We start from the raw sequence: 23,305 nt of genomic DNA, 5'->3' as shown, positions 1-23,305 counted from the left end.
AATAGTGTTCACCTACCTCTTAGTATTTCGGACCATTCAACCATCAAACAATTACAACTACAAGAGGCCAATTGAGCAAAAGAAAAAGAACCGATGCAACTATAATTTGAAAAATATTTGCATGATAAGGAAGCAGAAATAAAAAGGATAAAAATCAAGGTGGATCAAATAGATCACCTTGTTCCACAAATTGTTAAGTGTTGACCTCTTGCTAGAGTCTAAACCCTGTGTCTGAAGGAAAGGTTTCCATGTTTTCAATTTATGTAAATCTATTGTGATCTACCTTATTCTATGGTTACTCCTAGGGAGTACTTAGATGTTTTCCAACATTCTATAGTGGAAATACAGAATGCTCTTTGTGAATTCTATTTGTATTATCTAGTACTTGCCTCATGATTTAGATTGAAACCCTCTTTTATATGTTGGAGATATTTAGGTGAGAGCATTATGTTCCTACATCGTGAATGAGGAAAACAAGGGAATCAAAATGGAGAAGTACAAAGAGAGAAAAATCTACAGTACTTGGGTTGAGAGCTGAATCAGAATCCCCTAATTCAATTTTGAATGATTGGTTGGTATTAATGAATAGACTTGAAGTGCAAGCATGGTTATTAGAGAACAAAAAGGGCAGTTATGATATGTTCATGAGAATGGTAAAGACAAATGGAAAAAATGAGTTGGCACATGTGTCACAACATTGGCAAAAAATTCTGAATGAATTGAAGCGCAAGGAACCTCGTTCTCTTTTCAATTGCCATGCAACAATTAGCAAAGTCAAAACTGTGAGAGTTGAGAAATACAACACCATAGGAGCCCAAATGATCTCTGCAAGCTGAATAACCTGTTACAAGGAGATGCAAGGAAGCAATAACAGAAAAACAAATACATAGAAAATATGCTCAAAAGATGAGAGCTCAATATTCACAAAATGTGTAATGTGATAATAATACAAAGAAAAGAAAATTAACCTCTAATAGGTCAAGAAACCCTAAAAGGGAAAACCCTAGGCTTGCACATAATAATTAATAAAAGAATTAATTATTATGCACCTAATGTTAGCTTAAGTGTAAAAATAGATAAAGGGAACTTAAATAATTAAACAAATGTTGTTTAATTAATCAAGTAAAGACCCGATTACTCTAACAAAAACTTATATGATGTTGGTAGAACAACAAGAGATAACATGGCTTCCCTCTACTTTTCCATCCACCATGATTACTTTGGCTGGTACCTAATTGGCGCGGGATAGGGTACAATGCAGAATGGGAAGAGGAAAGGTGGAGAAGGATTGGGAGATTCAATGGGTTCTACTAGAATTCATTAACTACCAATTTGGGTATAACTACACACTCTGATTTTAGGACTCTAGCTCTTCTTAGGAATAACATAGGTTTTTCTGCTTTGGGACAAGTAGAATAGTAAGTTGGGGGGAAATGATGGGTAGATTTAATAACTATATTTGTCATAACCCTATTTTTAGACCTTAATAAGTCTTTCTATCATCATCATCATCCTCGACATTATTATTATTATTATTATTATTATTATTATTATTATTATTATTATAGTTACTACTACTATTATTATATTATTAATTTTATGAGTAATGTTAGATAGAAAAGATAAATTGAAATAAGGTTGAAATTTTTAAATAAGAAGCAATTTTAGTGGTGATACACACATGAGGTCATAGTTTATTTGGAAATTACTTATTTTCTCAATATTCTAATTAAGCACATGGAATAGGGAAAAAATGAGAAGATTCTAGAAAAGAATTTCAAATTCAAATTTTTGGATGCAATGGACAAGTGTAACCCCCACTATGGTATGTCATAAAATATGAAAATAATAATAATTTAATAGAATAATTTCGGTAAAGGAATCTCTAAAATAATTATTTCTTTTGTAGTGGGAAACGACTCTCTTTTTCTATAAATTGAATATTATATTTTTGAAAAAGGGGAGTTCATTGTTTTACGTGATAAAGTAATCTTTGAATACTTAAATTTGTTTCAAATCATGTTAGTTGTAGGAGAAATTTTGTAGACATATTGCATTGTGTGAGATAGGTTTTTGGAGGTTTTGGATAAGATCTTTACCATGCTAGAAGAGAAGGATTGAAGGAGGATAGCTGGGAAAACAAGGGGGCGATTCAACAACAAGATTTTCATTGCAGATTCAGGTTCCCTCCTTCCATACTTGCATGTTTTTTTCTTTCAAAAATGAGAAAAGTGGGGAGGATTTTTATTTATATGCATGTTGTATTTTCTACGGAAAAATTTACGTAGTCAAAGGAAAATGATTTATTATATTTTATTTAAATCAAAAAGAGGGAGGGTCAAATAATATAGGGTTTTGCATTTCTCTACCTCTTCAAAGAAATCTCCTACTTTATTCTAGATTTTTATTATATATGCATGTATCCTTTTTGTTTTAGATTTTGATAAGAGGAAATGTATGAAATAGATGTTAGTAGCTTTCTTTTCTTTTTTTTTAAATCTTCCTTATCTCTGATTTTGATAGGAAAAATTCTAGATGCTTTGTTTATATTTATCAAAAAATACAAGTGTATATTTTACTTTCCTTTTGAACAAGTAGATAGTAGTTTTCATTAAAATACATATATATACAAATGTATGCATTATTTAAATCCATTATTGTAGGAATCCTCCTTTTTTACAATTAAAAAGTTAAAGAAAAAATTAAAAATAAATAATAATAATAATAAATATATACATATAATATATATTATTTAATATTAAATATATTCTCTTTCAAAAAAAAATTAATTAAATATTAAAAAAAATTAAAATATTTATTAACATGTAAATAAATAAAATAAATTTAATATATTTTTTTAAAAATTAAATTTTTAAAAATTTAAAAGAGGGCAGGAGGGAGCATAACCCTCGCCACCTCTGGTTGCATCTATTTTGGATTCAAAATGGACCTTTCGTACAGCGTGTTAGCGACAGGTTAGTCAATCGCAACCGTTAATTGCAAAATCGACGGTGTAAAACACGCGACTAACATGCATGTTAGTCAATTTGTACTGTCGTTTTGAAGCCAGAATAGACGCGTTTGCCCCCTCTCTAAGGTCCAATACATGAGTGGCCACGGGGAGAGTGGGGGGCCACGTCCCCCTTGTGGGCCACAGGTTGCACCACAGGGAGTGGGACCCATGGGTTCCCCCACCACCCCCCTAAATATTTTTGTTGTATTTAAAATCTGTTTTAAAATTTATTTAAAATAGTTTATAATTTAAAGATTGTTTAAAAACACTTAAAATTTATTTATATTAGATCATAATTTAAAGTTGTTTTAAAATAATTATAATTATTTAAATTAATTTATATTTTAGAAGCTTGTTTTAAATAATTAAATTTATTTAAATTAGTTTGTTCTAAATAATTAAAATCAATTAAGTCTTATTTTGAGTTCCTAAAGTAATTAAAATTCATATTGTAAATTCAACTTGTAGTTTAAGCTTGTTTTTAATAATCAAATTTTATTTATAATGTGAAAAAAAAAATGCCTTTAAGTTGTTTAAAAAACAAATTTCAAAAGAAGAAGGGAAGAATACATTTACATTATTTAAATTATATTATAGTTCAAGCTGCATTATAAATTAAAAGCTAAAATTTCAATCTATAATTTAAGTTTTTGATCGTCAATAATTAATCAAATATAAACTCCTTTTGACTCGATGGAATAGAAATTTACACTTTCTTAAGAGTTTATCATTTCTTCAATGTTGGAATTATGATTCTTTTTAAATACAAAGGACAAAACAATCAAATACAACCTAAGGTTCAAATGGTTAATCAATTGAGTAACTATTGCCTCATTATGTAATTCTTCACCTTAAATTAAACTATTGGCTAAATCCCCTTATGAAATAAGTTAGTGAATAATCATGGATCAACATTCTTTGTTTATATGAAACGAAAAAAAAAATTGAGTAACATAAATTATTTATTAAATTTAGAATTTAAATTATTTTGATTTCTATTCGAGACAATTAATAAAATCAATCCTCAATGAAGAGTTGGAAGTTGATAATATAGACAAACGAATGATAAATAATGCCATAAGGGATATTATAAAGATAAATCTTTAAAATTTATTCAAGTAAATTATATATTTCAAAGAACAAAAGGATTATATGATAAGTTATTCTCTCAATCTATTAATAGTTAAATGTGTATAGTTGTATCTTCTAGCTTTAAGGCACATAAGACTAGTAAAAGGAGGAGTTACATTTATGTTGCAAAGTAATTTGGAGATGAATTTAATTAAATTTGGAGATGAATTGCACAAGTTAACTTTCCATGATTTTAATGGTATAGTCTATTTTGTAAGAACATTCGTATTAATTGGGATGCAAAGAAAGATTATTTGAAAAACCAAATATTTGAAAACTGGTGAGAAAAACAAATTTTCTTGAAATCCAATCCAAGAAAACCAAAATAGTTTTAGCAAATGGAAATGAAACAAAAACTGAAACCTTTTTACACTAGATTACTAAACTTGACTTATCTTACAGATCTCAAAATTAAGTACTCATTTTTTGTTGTAAATGTCTAATGAAACTTAGTTTTGAAGTTGAATAAATTTAGAATTGTTTGTCCTAGATTATTTGATTATATCTTAATCAAGCAAATAAGTTTTTGAGAAACCTATTCCATGATCACTTGGTTAGAAAATCAAATAAAACCTTTAATTAAAGTAAACTTTAGAAGCAAGCATTAGCTCACTCCTAAGAATTTGGAATTGATAAGGTTATCTTTTTTAGGAAATATCTAAAGATAAAATTAACATTACTTAAAGTGGAAGGATTAGTTGGTTTAGTAGACAACTAAGATTAATTAAATTAATATTTAATTAATTTAAGTCTGTCAACATAATTAACCAGTTTAATTGTGTTAATTCCCTTCTTCTTAAGGTTAATTAAATCAAATTTAATCAATCTTATCACTATAGTCCAATAATTAATTTATCAATAAATTAATTATTTCCCTAATCTTCTAAAGTTTCCTCAACCATTATTTCTTCTAAAACCCACTTAGTTAATTAATTTTAATTAATTAACATTGTAGTCACATAAATCTGTCCACTTAATTAAATGAATATTTACTATTTATTTGATTATTTAACCACTAGTCATCAGTTAATTAAATTAACATTTAATTAATTTTATCCTCAACTCTTCTGCTATTAACTAAATAAATTACCCAATTTATTTAAATTAATTCATTAAACCACATCCCCAAATCAATTAAATAAATAAAACACATTTATTTGATTTACCCCCTTTCCTCCTTTAAATAAATAAATTAAACATTTATGTAAATCCCTAAACTACCCCCCACTTGCATTCTCCTACAAATGCAAGTTGCACCTATTTTGTTGAAATAAATGAATTTTATTTCAATTAAAATCTTATTTTCTCTCACCCACCAAACCCACTTGCATCCTAAAACCCCTTCTAGACTCTTCTAACCACCTTCTAGACTCTTCTAACCCCTTCTAATTAGCCTAATACATCTCCTAAATATTGTCACATTCCTAAGCAACTTGAAGTCACTTCTCAAAGCCTCAAAGTCTTTGAAAAGCATTCAATGCTTTGTGTCTCCAACAAGTTAACCCTCAAAGTCTTCCAAACCACTTATGGCTCTTACATAACCATTAATGGTTAACTCAACTCACCCACATGGTTAGAGACTTTCCCTTTAACTCAACCTCCATTTAACACATGTGTCTCTTCAAGCATTCATTGCTTTGACCATGGTTATCCTCACTAACTCTTGCACAGAGTTTATCCATTAGATAAAAGCATTATCCTTGGATAAAAACTTTATCCATTAACTCAAGCCTAACCAAACCCTCCCAGGGTAACCTTTAGGTCATTTCAAGCATTTAATGCTTCTTCTCTCTCCTCTCAAGCCATCTCCTGATGACATTTATCATCCTAGGATTGGGTTGAAAGCCCTCACATGGATCACAAACCCCTCAATCCTGACCCTTGTTGAGATTACTCAATCTCAACCACCCATTTATCTATTTTTCCTATATATAGAGCTCATTCCTTCATAATCCAGATCCAGAAATCTTGTATGCATCTAAGTTATAGTGAAATTTGAGAGAGCATTTAGGAACATTTACCTTTTGTTATTTTGGCTAAAATTAACATTAGATAATTAAATAATCTCTCATATTTAGCTTGTTTACATTGGCATTATCATAATTTTCATTCTATAATCTTGAATCTCCATAAGACTTACATAGTAGTGCAAAGCTAAGAGCTACACTTGTGTGGAACTTGGAGAGGAGAGGAACAAGGGAGGAGCAACTATGAACATCTTGGTTAGCATTTGGAGGAGTGTAGTTTATCTCTCTTGATATGCTTGTTTAGGATAGTCTTTTATTGCTAACACTAACGATTGAACTCGCTTCTTGTGTTGTTATGTTTTCCATCAAATGTTCTAATCATTTTTGCAGAGCATCATTTGGTGAACCCGATGTGAATCGAACATGCAACCTTCTGATCTATTTTTTGATAAACTACTAACATTTTGCTTGTTAAAATTGACATATAGGTCGCGCTTTAGCGCTATTGAACTCACTTTAGCGCCTTTGAAAGTTGGTGTTTTAGCACTTTCGTTAGCTAAAGTTGTTAGATACTTGGTTAATCCCAAAGACACTAAGAGGGGGGGTGAATCAGTGTTTGACCGGTAGATGAAAGATTTAATATACCGGTAAACAAATAATAATGCAGTAAAGAGAAACAAAGGAATCAGCATCAATGCACACCATAACACAAATATTTACTCACTGGCCAATATGAATAAATATTACTTAGTACAAAAGGGGCATGCATATGCAGGAAGGTCAACTGCCTAGAGCTCACTGCTCAACAACAAAAATGGAGTCACACTGACTACAACATCACACTGATGTAAATAAAAATGAACTCTTATAACTTGCATCAAAATGTTGGATGAGTTCGTTGTTATGCTCTGTCTAATACCAGTTCTGCCTCTACCAAAAACCCTAGCCGATATGTTGTCAAATAATTCTTCTTACACAGAATAGTCTTTGTTCTGCTCTGCTTCTATTCGCTCCAAAATAAACATATTACTACTTACATACACATACATACATTTCATACATTTCAAATTACCTACAAGATCTCATAAATATATGAGTCTTTACAATACAACATGTCGGCCATACAATTATTATTTACATTATAATTTATTTTGCATAAACAATACTATTGCCAAGTTGGCTTGGAATGCCAGTATAATCTTATGTTGGTGTAACCTGGATGCCGATGTGAATAAACCTTGTTGTATCTATCAGTGCTGATAGGTGAAGTCTATTTCCGGTTGAACCTGTAGAACTTTATTGAACCTTGTTGCCATCAATGACAACATCTACCTTTTCATCTGAGTGTATAATGCCAACAAAAGTAGCGCTTTCATCTTTAAATTAGCGCTATTATCTCTAGTTTAGCGCTATTGATTTTCAAATAGTGCTATTGTAATTAGTTTAGCGCTTTTGCGCTCCTTGTTTGACAGAATTTTCATTCTGTTCAACAGGTTCTTTTAACGCCTTTGTCCATATTTTAACGTAGTTGTCTTTATTTTAGCGTTTTTGTCTGTTATTTAGCGCCTTTGTGTTAAATAGCGCATCTGTTTTCACATAGAGTGGCGCAAATGTAACAGAGAGTTGCAAAAAAAAATTAATGTAACCAAAAATCACAAAAAATTAGGCTTGTAGAAGCCCACCAAAAATTCCTTTTTTAGTAACTGTTTGGTTTTTATGCAGGTTTTTGACTAGCTCCATTGCAAGATTTGAAGAGTTAGATTAGGAAGTTTTCATTCTTTTTTTACTAACTTTGTTTTTAAAGTTGGGTTATAAAAAGGGATTCTCTTTTTATTTTTGGTTAAAAATTAACTTCACATTTCCTTTTGGGTCATAAAATTAATCACATCTTTTAGTTTGGGCTTTAAAAAGAACCTCACTTGGCAAAGTAAAAAAAAACCACAAAAAATCAAACCCAACAAAAAAAAATTTCTTGCAAGTTAGGAACAATTTTTATTTTGGGCTTAAAACAAGACAAACAAACTTTCATTTTCTTGCACAAAGGCTAAAAATCACAATCAATTTTCATTTTTTTGCAAGTTAAAAAGAACCAACAATTTGTCAAAGTTTTATTTCCAAATTGATTTTACTGCTAGCAAACGTGCTTCATTTTGGTTGACCAGGATTTCAATTTCATAGATTAAACAACATTTTGCCTTGAAGTTAAAAATAACACCATGTTTGTTGGAGCAACATCTTCAAATAGCTTTTAAAAACACATTGCAATAAATCGGTTAAAAAGAACAAGTGTTTTCAGTGATTGGCACACTTGTGTAAAAAGTTTGTAGAGTGGTCCTACTTCTAACACACACTATCCTCTCCCTTGGCTTTCGTGGTCCTAGGTGCAAGAGTTGAGTGTTAGTAACACTCAAAATTTTATCTTTTTAAGAGAGGTCTGCCAAGAGACACATCACTCTTGGCAACGACCTTGCACGGTAAATCCTTCGAGCCGCTATAGAAATCAAGTGTGAGCGAAAGTTGTAGCCTTGGGTATAGTTGTTCATATAGTGTAACTTGTCAAAAGGATATATGGCCCCCACCACAAGTTACAAGGCTCTTAAGTGAGTCACTGTGGAATGAACTTATGTCCAAAAATATCAAACATTACTAGATACCTTTTTATATAGAAGCCTACCCGTTCTATTGATTGAGGATATTTGTGAGAAGTTCAGTGCAAGAGCATAGATGGTTTTGCTCCCAAGATACTCACCATACATATTTCCTTAAGTAGAAACAGGGCTTTTTGAAAGGCTACTTGTAGCTTGATGAAAGTGGTGACTCCCCCATCATAGGGATCATCTATTCATTATGCTTGTGCAAGACTTAGTATATCACATCCTTACCTACCATGGTGGGATTCATAAGGTATGTAGTACCAAAGTCGAAGAAATATCAAGATGTGGGCTGAAATTGTCGCAACTGGCCATTTGACCTTGGGGATAAAGTGTGTTTGAAGTGTCTTAATTTTGTGTCAAACCAGTAACAATTTGAGTCAACTTTAGGCTTTTGGAAAAACATACAAAACATTGAAAAAGGGGTCAAAAAGTTCAAGATTGGGTTGATTTAGACCCACAACTATTTTGTGCCTTTTGAGGCCAAATTATTGTGCTTGTGTGCTTGCTCTGTTTTCTTGTCAAACAAATTCTAAACAAATTAAAACCAACTATTTATCCAACACAATTTTCCATTAACATTTGACCAACAAACAAACAAAAAAAAAGTGCAACAAGATATCCAAATATATGACCATCACTCAGATTTTGAGAAAGAGGAATCTTCATCAACATATCAACTTGAAGAAAAGACCATTGAGTTCAAAGGCTTTTATCAAAAGAAGAAAAAATTTCTATCTCAATAGACAATTTTTTATCTCACACAGAGCCTTCTTGCGTCATATGTGTCTATATCTTCAAGGCAAATCCAACGAGTTCAATAAAGAACCTTTGAAAAATAGAGCTTTTACTCAATATAGAGCCTTGAGTTTTCACAAAAATAAAGGGGGCAAGATCAACCCTTCCTTCTTTCCATAAATTTGTATCACCTACAACGTAGCTCAAGGGGAACCACCAACCCCTGAGAGAGAGGAAGAAGTAGAAAGCCCCTTTGTGACAGAAATTTTTTATTGAGGTCCATATTCTATCCACTTTCACATCCATTCAACTCTCAAAAACATAAAAAGGTCTTGTCCTAAGTTCTTTTTAGAGTGTCTCTACATCTAGGATCAATCATCCTAAGAGTCATTTCTACATAGGTTAAAACTAGTCTATGAGTGCATCCTCTCATTGCTAGGTAGCTTGGTTTGTAACACGTCTCAAATCTTGTTATACCTTATCACATCAAAATTGTTGAAAACACAAAGAGCAATTCACAATGAACTTTAGTAACATCTAACCTTTAGTGTTAGAGATCCATCTTCTAAACATTTCACAAACACTTATTTTCCATCAAAAATTTCATCACCAACTCATAAATCACATCACCAAAACCTCAAAACTTTCAAAATGGCTCACACTAGATAAAAAACTAGACAACTAGAGATTGAAGAGGAAGAAGAAAACCTCAATGATTTCCATGAGGCTGTGGGAGGAGGCACAAATGATGAAGATCCTAACACTCCAACTCCCGAAGATGTAGAAAGAGCACAACATAATCCCAGGTTCAATAGACTTTTTGACAAAATCCTTAGAAACAATGCAGATGCTCATTTTTTGAGACTTGCTCAAGAAGGTGCTAAACTACCCTCTAATTTTGATACTGCACAGATACAACAGACATCAAAACAACATAGCCATAATGATGGTGGAAGAGGTAGAGATTACTTCCGATATGACCTTAATCATCAAGGGAATCCCCTGCTTCCTCCTCCTACAAAAATAGACATGTTGAGACAACAAGTCGAGAATCTCACTCAACAACTCAATAGTGGTGTGAAGACTACCCAATTTTCACTTAACGATATTTGTCCCTATCCCTTTGATAGGAACCTACATATGACACCTTTTCCGTGAGGGTTTGAAACACCTAAGTTTGAAAAGTATCGAGGCAAAAGATACCCTAGAGATCATGTTCACGAATTTCACTCAGCTTGTTTAGAAGTGGCTTATGAGGACACCTATCTAATGCACCTCTTTCCTTAGAGTTTGGGAGGTACAACCACACAATGGTTTTCCCAATTACTAGGCGGCATTAGAACATTCGAGGAACTAGTCCAAAAGTTCATCGTGCATTATTCACATAACATAGAACAAGATGTTACCATGGCAGATCTATGCAACACCAAACAAAAACCAAGGGATTTGTTCCAAGATTTCCTACAATGATGGAGGCAACTGTCTAGCAAACGTTCTCTTCATTTTCCTGAACAAGAACTAGTGGAAATATTCATTTCCAACTTGAACGATGAGATGGAGTTCCATTTAGACATGAAGGGCACAGAGTCCTTTGAAGACATTATCACCCAAGGATTAAAATGTGAATGAGCCCTTATCAAAAAGGGACTTATCAAAATATACAATGAACCAAAAGATGGCCCTCATCCACATTATAATAGTGATAAACCCAATTTCTGGAACAAGAACAAGAACGTTGTAAATGACGGGGTAGTAGATGCTCAAACAGTAAAGATTGCACAACCTGTGGTCAGGTTCGTAGGACAAAATCCCCCTCCTAAAAACAACAACATCATTCATCCGCAAAATCAAGGTCGCAATACATAGCAAGAAGAACCCAAGCAAAGGCAATAAAATTTTAAACCAAAACACACGTACACACCCTTAGGGCAACCCATCAAAACAATATTGCAGCAATTGGTCTCTTTAAATCTTGTGACCTTACCAAAGACATCTGACTATGAACCTCAGGTCAAACCTTCATGGTGGAAAGATAATGAACATTGTGAATTCCACTAGGGAAAAGGGCATAAACGAGCAATTGCCATCGACTGAAAGATCTTTTTTAAGATCTTATTGACAGAGGAGAAATTGAGATAGAAGGACATGACCCTAAAACATCCATTAATGATCATCTAATGTTCAAGAATCCACTTCCATCACATGATCAAAGGGTTCCTTACACCTCCCAGCGAAACACAGACACTATAGATTATACACCAGTTGCATATAATTACACTATGAATCACCTCTATGACGTTGATGAACAAGTTGCAACCCTCACCATCAAAAATCCAAATCCTGAATGCAACGTTGTTACACGTCATAGCAAGATCGCTATTAAAGCGGCTCCATAAGGAACAACATCCATCCCCAAGCAGTATAATCTTGTGGAGCAGTTAGATAAAATGTCTGCAATCATCTCCATACTAGAGTTCTTGCGCTTATCTCAATCCCACAAAAAAATCTTGGACCAAGCTCTTCAAGAAGCGTCAATCCCCGCCAACCTTAATACAGATCAATTTCAAGCCATGGTTGGCAATCTCGGGTCATCACCATGCCTCACTTTTTCTGAAAGTGACAACATGTTATTCCAACAACCACATAACACATCCCTTCACATTGAAGGATTTATAAACCAACACTGAATCAAGCGAGTCTTGATTGACAATGGAGTCGGCTTGAATATATGCACCTTGTAGTTGATCATAGAATTAGGATATGTGGTAGAATCAATGGATCCCAACAAAAAGATAACCATTAAAGCCTATGATGATGCGGAGCATTCTTCCAAAGGAGTTGTTGTATTACCTATCGGGGTGGGCCCAGTAGTGAAGCATATCATCTACCAAGTTTTGGACCTTCCTTTTCCATATAATCTTTTGTTAGGATGACCTTGGATACATGTCATGCAAGCCATTCCATCTACCTATCATCAGTGTATCAAGTTTCCCCATAACGGTGTAAAAATCACAATCCTTGGTGATGCAAATCTCTTTGTGTATTGCAACAATATTAACCATCAACCAGAGATCACCGTACCTAACAATAGAGAAGCTATCCCTTCCATATCATTTGTTAGTCCAACCTCTCTTTCTAGTTCAAACACCCCTATACCAAAGCAGGAGAAGTTGAAAATGAAAATGGTTGAGGAAGGTCTAGGGGAATATAATTTGCGCCAACTGTTTTGTGTTGGGCAATTACTCACCTCCCCTAAAACTTATGGGAAACCTAACAAGTTGCTTCAACCACCACTGGCCAAGCAAGCATGTACTTTGGCACAGTTCATCCTTGGTAAAATCCAGGAAGAGGAAACTCGAGATGAGGACCTGGAAAAATGGATCTACAAAGACCCTATCAACACAGAAATCCCAAAAGTTAAGCTTCCTACTGATAAATATGGCAAAGGTCTCGCTATCATGCAAAAAATGGGCTATGATGGCTAAAGTGCTTTGGGACCTTGCAAGCAAGAAGGACATTGAGCCCTTACAACCAGAGTTAAAACCCAAAGATAAAATTGGATTATGTTTTCAAAAGGAATCTCTTTCTAAGCTCAGATTCAAAGGAAAACCCAACAAACCTCTATATCAACCAATTACTCTAAGGAGGCCATCCTTAATTATATCTGCAGCACCCTCAATCCCATCAGCAATACAAACACCTACGGTTCCCATAATCCCACCAACTCCACCGACAACACTGATAATCCCATCAGTAGCATCAGTACTACCAAGAACGCCAATAATCCCATCTGCAACACCCCCAATCCCATCGACAGTACCAGCAACACCAACAACACCAATAACAGCACCAATAGCACCAATAATCCCACTAGCAGCACCCCCAATCCCATCAACAATACCTGCAATACCAACATCACCAATAATCCCACCAACAGCACCAATAATCTTACCTACAACACTAATAAGCCCACCAACAACACCTATAATCTCACTACCAGCATCAACATAACCGATAACACCATCAGCAGTATCAGCAGTACCAGCAACATCAACAACAACAATAATGCCATTAACAGTATCAGCATCACCAGCAGCATCGACATAACTAATAATTCCATTAGTAGTATCAGTAGCACCCGCAATACCAACAATTCCATCTCCAGAAATACATAGGTTGGTCAAAAATGCATTGTTCAACTCAAAAGACATCCCGGTTTGGTACAGTAACTGGATACTCGAGATTGATTCAGAGATAGACTCCCATGAGTGGGAATCTGATTCAGTACATCTCAATACTTTAGATGAGGAAGACACATCACCCCCTCCATCTCGCAAAGAAATCCATGTTTATGGAGAAGCACAGATTAAAACCTTTTGGGGTCCTACACTAGAAGCACCTTCCACGGGCCCTATGTCAAATCCGACACCAAAACGTGATGAGGAAAGTATCATTGACGAACTTCACTCATCTATATTAACCCTCACTGACACCTCCTCTGAACTGAACTTAATCGATGAGGTAATGCCCATTATCCATCCTGAACTCATCAAATGGAATCAACCCAATCCTCCATGCCTTGACCACTTCCAAAACGATGAGGCAATCATAGACCTTTTGAACTACGGAATAACATACCAAGCGGGGATCGTAAAGCTGGATTTGCTATCGAACTTAATAGCGCAGCATACTTTGGGGTAGATGTCAAACCTTTCAGCTACAAAAACATCACAATAAAATATGGATCTTCTAATGAAAACCACACAGTGGCACTTATTGATCCCAAAAAAGTAAAAATAAAGATTTTATCCAATGGTGAAAACCTCTCTGAGGCGCCTGCGGATTAAAGGTTTGACATCCTCCCCTCTAGTACAAATCAAGAGAGATCAATGATACTAATTGAAGAAACAAAGGAATTCAATGTGGGAACCCCTGAGACTCCTCACCAAATACATTTGGCATCTCTCTTAACTTCAGAGGAATGGCCAAAATTTGTGGAATTCTTCCAGAAGCGTCAAATCAACTTCGCATGGTCCTATGTAGACATGCCTGGCTTAGATCCTGATTTATTCATGCATCACCTAACCGTGGTAGAATGAGCTAAACTTGTAAAACAAAAGCTTAGAAAGATGCACCCATAGATTGATGTTCTTGTCAAATTTAAACTCAAAAGGCTCTTGGATGTTGGTTTCATCAGACCCATTGATTATGTAGATTGGATCTCCAACATCGTACCTGTCAGCAAACCTAATGGGGGCATCCATATCTGTACAGATTTTAGAGATCTCAACAAGGCATATCCTAAGGATAACTTCCCCCTACCAAACATCAACATGATCATGGACCTAACATCAGGACATGCAATGCTTTCTCTTATGGATGGCTTTTCAGGGTACAACCAGATCAAGATTGCTCCAGAGGATCAACATAAAACTGCTTTCACATGCCCATGGGGAACCTACTATTGGAATGTGATGCCATTTGGTATGAAAAATACGGGAGCAACCTATCAAATAGATATGACTACCATCTTCCATGATATGATGCACACCATAATGGAGGATTATGTTGATGATTTATTAGCTAAATCATTAACATGAGAAGGACATCTGGAAATACTGGATAAAAATTTTGACAGATTAGAGCAATATCATGTCCGTCTTAATCCAAAGAAATGTGTCTTTGGAGTAACCTCCGGGAAGCTCTTAGGATACATTGTCTCAAGCAAAGGAATTGAAGTAGATCCAGCTAAGGTCAAAGCAATTATGGACATGCCACCTCCCAAGAACATCAGTCAGTTAAGAACACTACAAGGGCGGCTACAATCAATTGGGAGATTCATTGCACAATTGGTTGATAAGTGTCATCCCTTCATGCATTTGTTACACAAGAATATCCACTTTCAATGAGATACAAAGTGCCAACAAGCATTCCAAATGCTCAAATATTATCTAATGAATACACCATTGTTGATCCCACCAGATCCAAGCAGACCTCTCTTGCTATACATTTCAGCTACAAATACGGCATTAGGAGTACTGTTGGCACAACACAATGCAGAAGGAAAAGAATGTGTTGTATACTACATCTCTTGCATATTGGTAGGCTATGAACTCAATTACACACCTATTGAGTGAGATTTCCTAACACATTGGTAGGCTCTTCCACAAAATTCAACACGCTACAAGTTCTTGGTAGAACAACTTTGGATCCCCGCTTATGATATCCCCGAAACCGAGATGATATGTCGCCTTGTCGATTCTAAATCCCCATGGTATGGTGAGTTCTTCACTTACCTCCATGATCACACACTTCCTCCCAACCAATCCAAGAACCAACACAAAACCTTCATCCATCAAACTGCTCGATATACCATTATTGCTGAAACCCTATATCGGCGAAGTCTTGATGGTACTCTCCTTCGATGTCTGGAACAAGATGAAATAAAAAAAGGCCTTGGAAGAGATACATGAAGGAGTTTGTGGGGCTCACTCAAGCGATCCTTTGCTAGCAAAGAAGATCATGCATGTTGGATACTATTGGCCCGCTGTAGACACCTAAAAATGTCTCATTGTTCATGTACTAATTATTCCTCTAATTAGTTAAATAATTCTTTAATTATTTAATTAAGTTAATTAATCATATTCTTCTAAATTCATATTTCATCACCATCTAACTAATTATTATATTTCTTATTCTATCATCATTTAATCATTTTAACCATTTTCTAAATATTAATTAAATATTTATTATTTAATTAATTATGGTTAATTCCCCAATTTAAATAATCTTTATTATTTAAATAAATTAATTCTCAATTTCTATCTCTCATCATCTAATCATTAACTCTCTTCTAAATATTAATTAAATAATATTATTTAATTAATTATGATTTAATCATTTAAATTAAATAATCTTTATTATTTAATTAAATTCCATTTCTAAATAATTAAATAGTTTCTTTAAATTATTTAATTAACTAATTAATTCTTCCATTTCCAAATCCCCAAATTCTAATTTCATTTAATTTCATATTCTTATAATTTCTTCCAAATTCAATTACATGTGCATGATTTCAAAAATCAAATTTTAAATCAAAGTCAAGTTCTAAATATATTCAAATGCTAAATTGAATTTAAATAAATTCAATTATTTGAATTAATATCTCATGCAAAGATTAAATTGAAAATCTAAACCAAAACGCAAGCACATGCTAAATTAATTAATTAAATCATTTATCTCTCCAATCTCTATTTCCATCTTTCAGTTAGCTTTTTCTAAATTAAGCTCTCTATGTCATCTTCTTTATTTCCTCCAATCATCCTTTTTCTTCCTTCAGTTAACTCTTTCATCAATCAATTAACTTCATTGATCTATTCAATCTATTGAGTTTCACTCCTACAATCAGCAGTTCAACTATCAATTTTCATTTGAGCTCACTTGAGTTCCACCTCTTGATCATTTTGTTCCACCTTTCAATCAATCTTCTCCAATTTCCTATAAATTAAGCATTCAATCTCCATTTTCAATAATCACGAACTTCGAATCTTTGTGTCACTTGCAGGTTACCAACGCAATATCTGAGAGCCATCATACCACAGAGAGGAGAAGAGCAATGGAAGCAATATGCGATCTTCAGATAGGGAGTTTTGATTTGATTTGATTATTTTAATTCCTATTTGCTTGATTGTGTGATTTCATTGTCTGTTTATTAAGATTCTTTGATTAGATAGGGAATTGTGATTTCCCTTGATTTCTAATTGATTACTTTGTTATTTGAAGATGAATTCTAGCATGTGTTACATTTTGGTGAACCCGACGTGAATCAACGGCAATTTAACCTTTTTTATTTTTCTGTGTGATTTTTGTAGATTGTGCGGATTTTTCATTTTTTTTGCAGGCTCCACGAAATTTGAGAAAAGATTTTTCCGTCATGCAATCGCATAGACAGCATCATGCATTCGACCCTTCGGGGTCACGCATTCATTCTGACAGGGTCATGCAATCGCCCTGTCCAAATTGTGCAATCGCTCTTTCTGGATCATGCATTCGCAAGAAGCTTTGTTGTTTAATTTTTTCTTCCATCTGTTATCTGTTTTGTTTAATTCTATCTTAAATTGGGTTAATCTGGGATCAAGTTGCTTTTATTTTATGATTTGATTATAACAGTTTATGGCAAGAAAAGTTCAGTTCAGGATTTCAAGTGCAAGAAGGATGAAACAACAAAGGAGAGAAGCCAAACGCTATCAAAAGATTCTCCAGGCAGAAATATTGATACAGGATTCAGAAGAACAACTGGCTTTTGATAGATATAATAGCTTAGTTCTTTCTTATCAAGTTAAATATGATCTAATCAATATTGAGTGGATGATGAGAGATTTGGCTAGGGCTTCACAATTGGTTTTGTAGGTTCCTGATCGGGTTTAGTTTTCTTTTGAAGTTTTTAACTTTTATTGTTCTCTGCCTTTTGTCACGCAACCGCCCTGTTAGTGCTACACAATCGATCAGTCTTCATCACGCATTTGGTCTGTCAAATTTACGCATTCGCTCTGTCAAGTTCACGCAATCGGTCTGTAAGCATCACGCAATCGCACAGGTATAATTGCGCATTCATCTCTGTCAAGTTTTGAGTTTTTGTTTTCTGTTAGTTTGGTTTTACTACTAATCTTTTGTTTACAGCCTATGGCAAATTTGCAGAGAGGATTAGATTAGTATTTTTTGCATCCACACTTTACACTTCATTTTTGGTGCTTAAAATCAACAACAGTTAAAATGGACATGCATGGATAATCTCACACTTCGTTGTTGGTGATTAAAATAAACATGGGCTAAAAATTGACATGCATGTATCTCACACTTGGTTTTTGGTGCTTAAAATCAACAAATGGTTAAAATTGACATGTATGCCTTCATATTTCGATTTGGTGTTTAAAATAGATATGCACATGCATATCTAACACCTAAATTTAGGCTATAAAACGAACGTGAATCAAGCTGCAGTAGATTAAATCATTTTTCTTTTTCTTAGGGTAAAGAATTTTTATTGTGTCTGGGGTGGACCTACTGTTGCACTAACTGACTTTCCACCTGCCTTCGGGGTCTTGGGAGAAAGAAGGAAGGTGACAATGACATCCAAATTTTATTTTATTCTACGTAGTGAGGGGTATCTTTGACTGGGGATTTCATCACCCCACAGAGGTACTTCAAATTGGGATGCGTTGGGGATATCATCTCTCCTAGCGTACTCTCAAGCGGGTTTTTTGAGCCGCTATATAAATATATTGGTCAGGCAGCTAGAGTGTTGAGTGAATTCGACATATGTGGGGGCCTTCCCTGTACCGATAAGCTCAACTAAAGCCTTAAGTGGCTTTCTCTGAGAATCCATCGTTGTATTGGCACCCCTCAAAACCTAATACTACGAACCAATTTAGTTGACAAAAATCCTACATTTAGTGGTTCCGGGAGTGTGGATCGTACCCCATAGATACCCCTCATGTACCTTACATTATGAGATAGAAATCCCTCAGTGATAAGATCTTCGAATCTTCGAGGTAAGAGAGACTGGCATGCCCGAGAAGTGTGTGTCGTGGAGTGGAGCCAGTGCTGCCAGACTCTCTATCTGTCCATCTTGTTTCGGTATTTTGTTGCGGGGGCCTCACTGAATGGTGTCCACTATCCAGCCTAAGATTGTATTCCATGCTTTTTAATGTATCGTTGTGCTAGACTAATATTGAGTTAGTCTCTTGGGCTATTTCAGGCCCTATCCCATGTATCTCCGAATTTTCTGAGATTGTATGAAAATTGAGTTAGCCAGTTATACATACCTACCAGCAATTCTTCTCAGATTTGGAAAACTACAAAATATTGTCCCACACACGAAGTTATAGAAAACAAAGTCCATTTTGAAAACAAAACTCAAAAGTCCTTACATACTTGTGACCCTAGGCAGTCTTTTACATAGTCTTTTGCATAGTCCCACTTACGTCCTCATTATCATCATACGCATAGTCCCACTTACGTCCTCATTATCATCCTACGTCTTTTGCATAATCCCACTTACGTCCTCATTATCATCCTACGTCTTTTGCATAATCCCACTTACGTCGTCATTATCATCCCCGATCTTTTGCATTATCATCCATTATTAAGTTACATAGTCCTACATTATCATATACGTCGCCATCTAGACCTCATATATGTCTTCATCTAGACCCCGTATACGTCTAAGTCCATTGTCAGTTATAGGTTCATAGCATGTGCCTTCATGGGTCTCCCAAGTGATGGTTTGTTCCCCTTAGAGCAACCTAATCTAGTTCCAAATGACGATCAACGAGAAATCATTGATGGTCTAGCTAACTTAGCTTGGGATTTAAGAAGAAGCGCACCTCAATATATAGGATTCATACACGAGATAAACATTGAGTCTAGGATTTCCCGTAGAATTGATAGAGAGATTGAGGCTGAACAACTTTGTTAACAAATGGGAAGACTTGCATTAGAGAAATCTAGAAATGCTCAAAAGGTCTCACGTCAAAATCCTCAATAGAGAGTCTAGTATAGCCTTGGATATCTCATTTTACATCTACAGTCTAGTGTTAAGTCATCATCTTGCATAGAACCACCCTCATATAAGCAATTTTAGATGCCCGTCACAAGGTCGCAGAAAGCGAAAGGAATAATGGACCCGAACAACACACAGTCTGTAAACCCTACTTGGAATTTGGACATGTCAACAGGTCAACACTCAGGTACATAGACAATGTCCACCCTAAACGAATTACAACAGCATTTGACAAAGGAAGAAATTGAATCCACACAACAAGACCCACATGTCCTCATGATCCTAGATGCACTTATACATAGTGGTTGGGACAAGTATCTTTCATTGTTAATACAAAATGGGGCAAAACTACCTGAGGATTTTGACGTCACACAAATCTTACCACCAGGAAAAACTTTAGGTCAAGATAATAGTCAAACACCACCCTTGACACAAATACAAGCAATGACCTCCAATTTTCATCAAAACATACCTATCCAAACAAATGTCAACACAAATGCAAACTTTCAAACAAGTGTGTCATCCTCGGCAATCAATGCTAGTATACCATCACAGAGCATACCGATAATATCAAGTGTCTCAACACCTATTCAAACACAAGAAACAAGTGCAACCCAACCTTCAGTTTCCTATTCTATGGGATCCACATATAGTCAACAAAATGCAAATCTAGGTATTGCCAATACAACAAGTACAATTCAACCAAACTTGGGTTCGCATATCACCTATTTCACAGTACCTAGTGGAACGCACAACACACAAGGTTATAATCTTGGTACCTTCCAACAACCTCCTAGTTATGCAACCACGAATCCTTTTGTGAGACATACACAAACACAAGGTATACCTTTGACACAAACAGATATTCTGACACAACAAATATAGAATTTACAACAATAAATGACGATCATGCAAACTCGTAACGATAAAAAGAGCTACACAATGTAGGACTTACGTCCTTATCCATTTGATCACACATTATACATGCCACCTTTCCCACAACATTTTGAAATGCCTAAATTTGATAGATATCGAGGGAAGGGTGATCCTAGAGATCATATCAGAGAATTTTTTACGGCATGTATAGAGGTTGCCTCATAATATACTTATCCAATGAGACTATTTCCTAAAAATCTGGGAGGACTAGCTTTAGAGTGGTTCTCACATTTACCACCAACCATCACATCATGGGGAGCATTAGCTGAACAATTTATTGCAAACTTCTCCCACAACATTGACACCCCAGTTACTTTGATGGACATGTGTGCCGCTTAACAATATGAGAATGAAACATTTGCATCCTTCATACAATGATGGAGGGCTCTCTATAGGAGGTGCAAGACAATTATTTCAGAAACAGAGCAAGTGGATATGTTCACAGAAAATTTAATCCCTAAGATTAAATATCCGATACAAATGCAATGTTTAAACACATTCAAATAAATCACGGAAAAGGCTCTCAAATGTGAGAAGGGACTAGTAGAACAAGGTCTTATTAAGTATGGCAATACCAACAACAATGACAAATCTAAGTTTTGGTCAAAAAACAAAAATGTGACCAATGATGGTATTGTAGATGCCAGAACGATAAAGAGAACTCAACCCATTTTATCTTTGGGAACAAGTCCATCATCTAATCCACATACAGGGAATAACGCAACCTCAGCAAATGTAAATGCTACACAAAACATGAACACAAGATACCCCAGGGTAAATGCTCCAAGAATAAATTACACACCTCTAGGAGAACCTATTGAGTCAGCACTCAAAAAGTTAATACAGACAAACATGATCACTTTACCTGAAGTAAGAGTGTATGAACCAGGTCCTTTCAAACCCACATGGTGGAATGATAATGATTTATGTGATTATCATCAGACTAAAGGTCACAAAACAACAAGTTGCTACAAATTGAAAAACTTGGTCCAAGATATGATAGACCAAGGGGACATCACAATTGATACCGATAAAACCTCAGCAAACACAAATCATACGATTTTTAAGGATACATTTGTTAAGCATGACAAAGGTAAAGCTACCACATCAGGTACCCAAGACAATACAACTAACTACACAAAGGTCTCATACGACTACACTATTCATTCCATTAGCTCAGGAGATATAGAAAATAATGATTCACAAGAAACACTTGATCAAGATGACCAATATCAAGACACTCATAAAGATGATAACCAAATTTGCATGATAACAGAGGTACCAAAGTATGATGATGATAGAAATATTTGTCTCAGAGACTGGGGGCATGATCAACCATCTCACTCAGGTTGGTTTGAAGATGAACTCATAGAACATATCATGGATGTCAAACATACACATAAAGACTATGAAGAGGGATTTAACATAAATCTAGATAAAATAGCCTATGATACAAATGATACAATCGCTACAATCACCATAACTCCCAGAGACAGAGACTATGCAGTAGTTACTCGCAGATCAAAGGTAACTTTACAAGGAATACCCCAAAATCAACCACCAGCAGTAGCAACTTACAATGTTGTTGACCAACTTAAGAAAAAACCTGCATAGATATCATTATTCGAACTATTGCAAATTTTTCCCACTCATAGAGCTATACTAGACAAAGAACTTCAAGATTCGATAGTGAACAGAGATATAGATGAAAATGCCTTCTAGTCTATGGTGGGAAATCTGACACAAGGCACGTGTATTGCATTCACAGAACAAGATATTCCTAGTGATAGACTGCTTCATAACGACCCTCTACATCTGGAAGCTTACATTCATAAGAGAAGAATCAGAAGAGTACTCATAGATGGGGGAGCAAGTCTCAACATTTGTACTTTAAAACTGGAAAAAGCACTAGGGTATTATGAACTTCACATTGATTCCGCCAAAAGGATAAATATCAAGGCTTACGATGATGAAGAATGTCCATCTAAAGGCATTGTAACATTACCTGTACAAGTAGGACCTATAATGATAGAGGTCGCTTTTCAAGTCTTGGACAGAGAGCTGGGATATAACATGTTATTGGGCCACCCATGGATCCACACCATGCAAGCAGTACCATCCACGTTCTATCAATGTGTCAAATTCCCATACAATGGTATTGAAATCACCATAAAGGGTGATCCAAATCCATTCCAACATTGCAATTATCTGAAAGACAGTGTGGATAATCAGGTACCTATCAATCAGGCCGCACCTCTCACTACACAGCTGGAAACATTAAAGATCACAGAAACAAAAAGGATATGCC

At 34.9% G+C, this 23,305-nt stretch overlaps 1 protein-coding gene across 1 annotated transcript; it reads right to left on the bottom strand.

Annotated features, from left to right (window-relative positions):
• Positions 1-13,126: 13,126 nt before the first annotated feature.
• LOC131860353 (uncharacterized) lies at positions 13,127-13,711 on the bottom strand. The gene has a single exon (XM_059214749.1). The coding sequence runs from the start codon at positions 13,709-13,711 to the stop codon at positions 13,127-13,129; it is 585 nt and encodes a 194-aa protein (XP_059070732.1).
• Positions 13,712-23,305: the final 9,594 nt, after the last annotated feature.

This window comes from Cryptomeria japonica, chromosome 11, assembly GCF_030272615.1.
Source record: "Cryptomeria japonica chromosome 11, Sugi_1.0, whole genome shotgun sequence".
Taxonomy (NCBI): domain Eukaryota; kingdom Viridiplantae; phylum Streptophyta; class Pinopsida; order Cupressales; family Cupressaceae; genus Cryptomeria; species Cryptomeria japonica.
This window is presented reverse-complemented; position numbering and strand designations above follow the sequence as displayed.

Coding starts and splice junctions, on each gene's coding strand:
- LOC131860353 (XM_059214749.1), bottom strand. CDS start 13,711: ATGTCTTTTGAGTTGAACAATGCATTTTTGACCAACCTATGTATTTCT.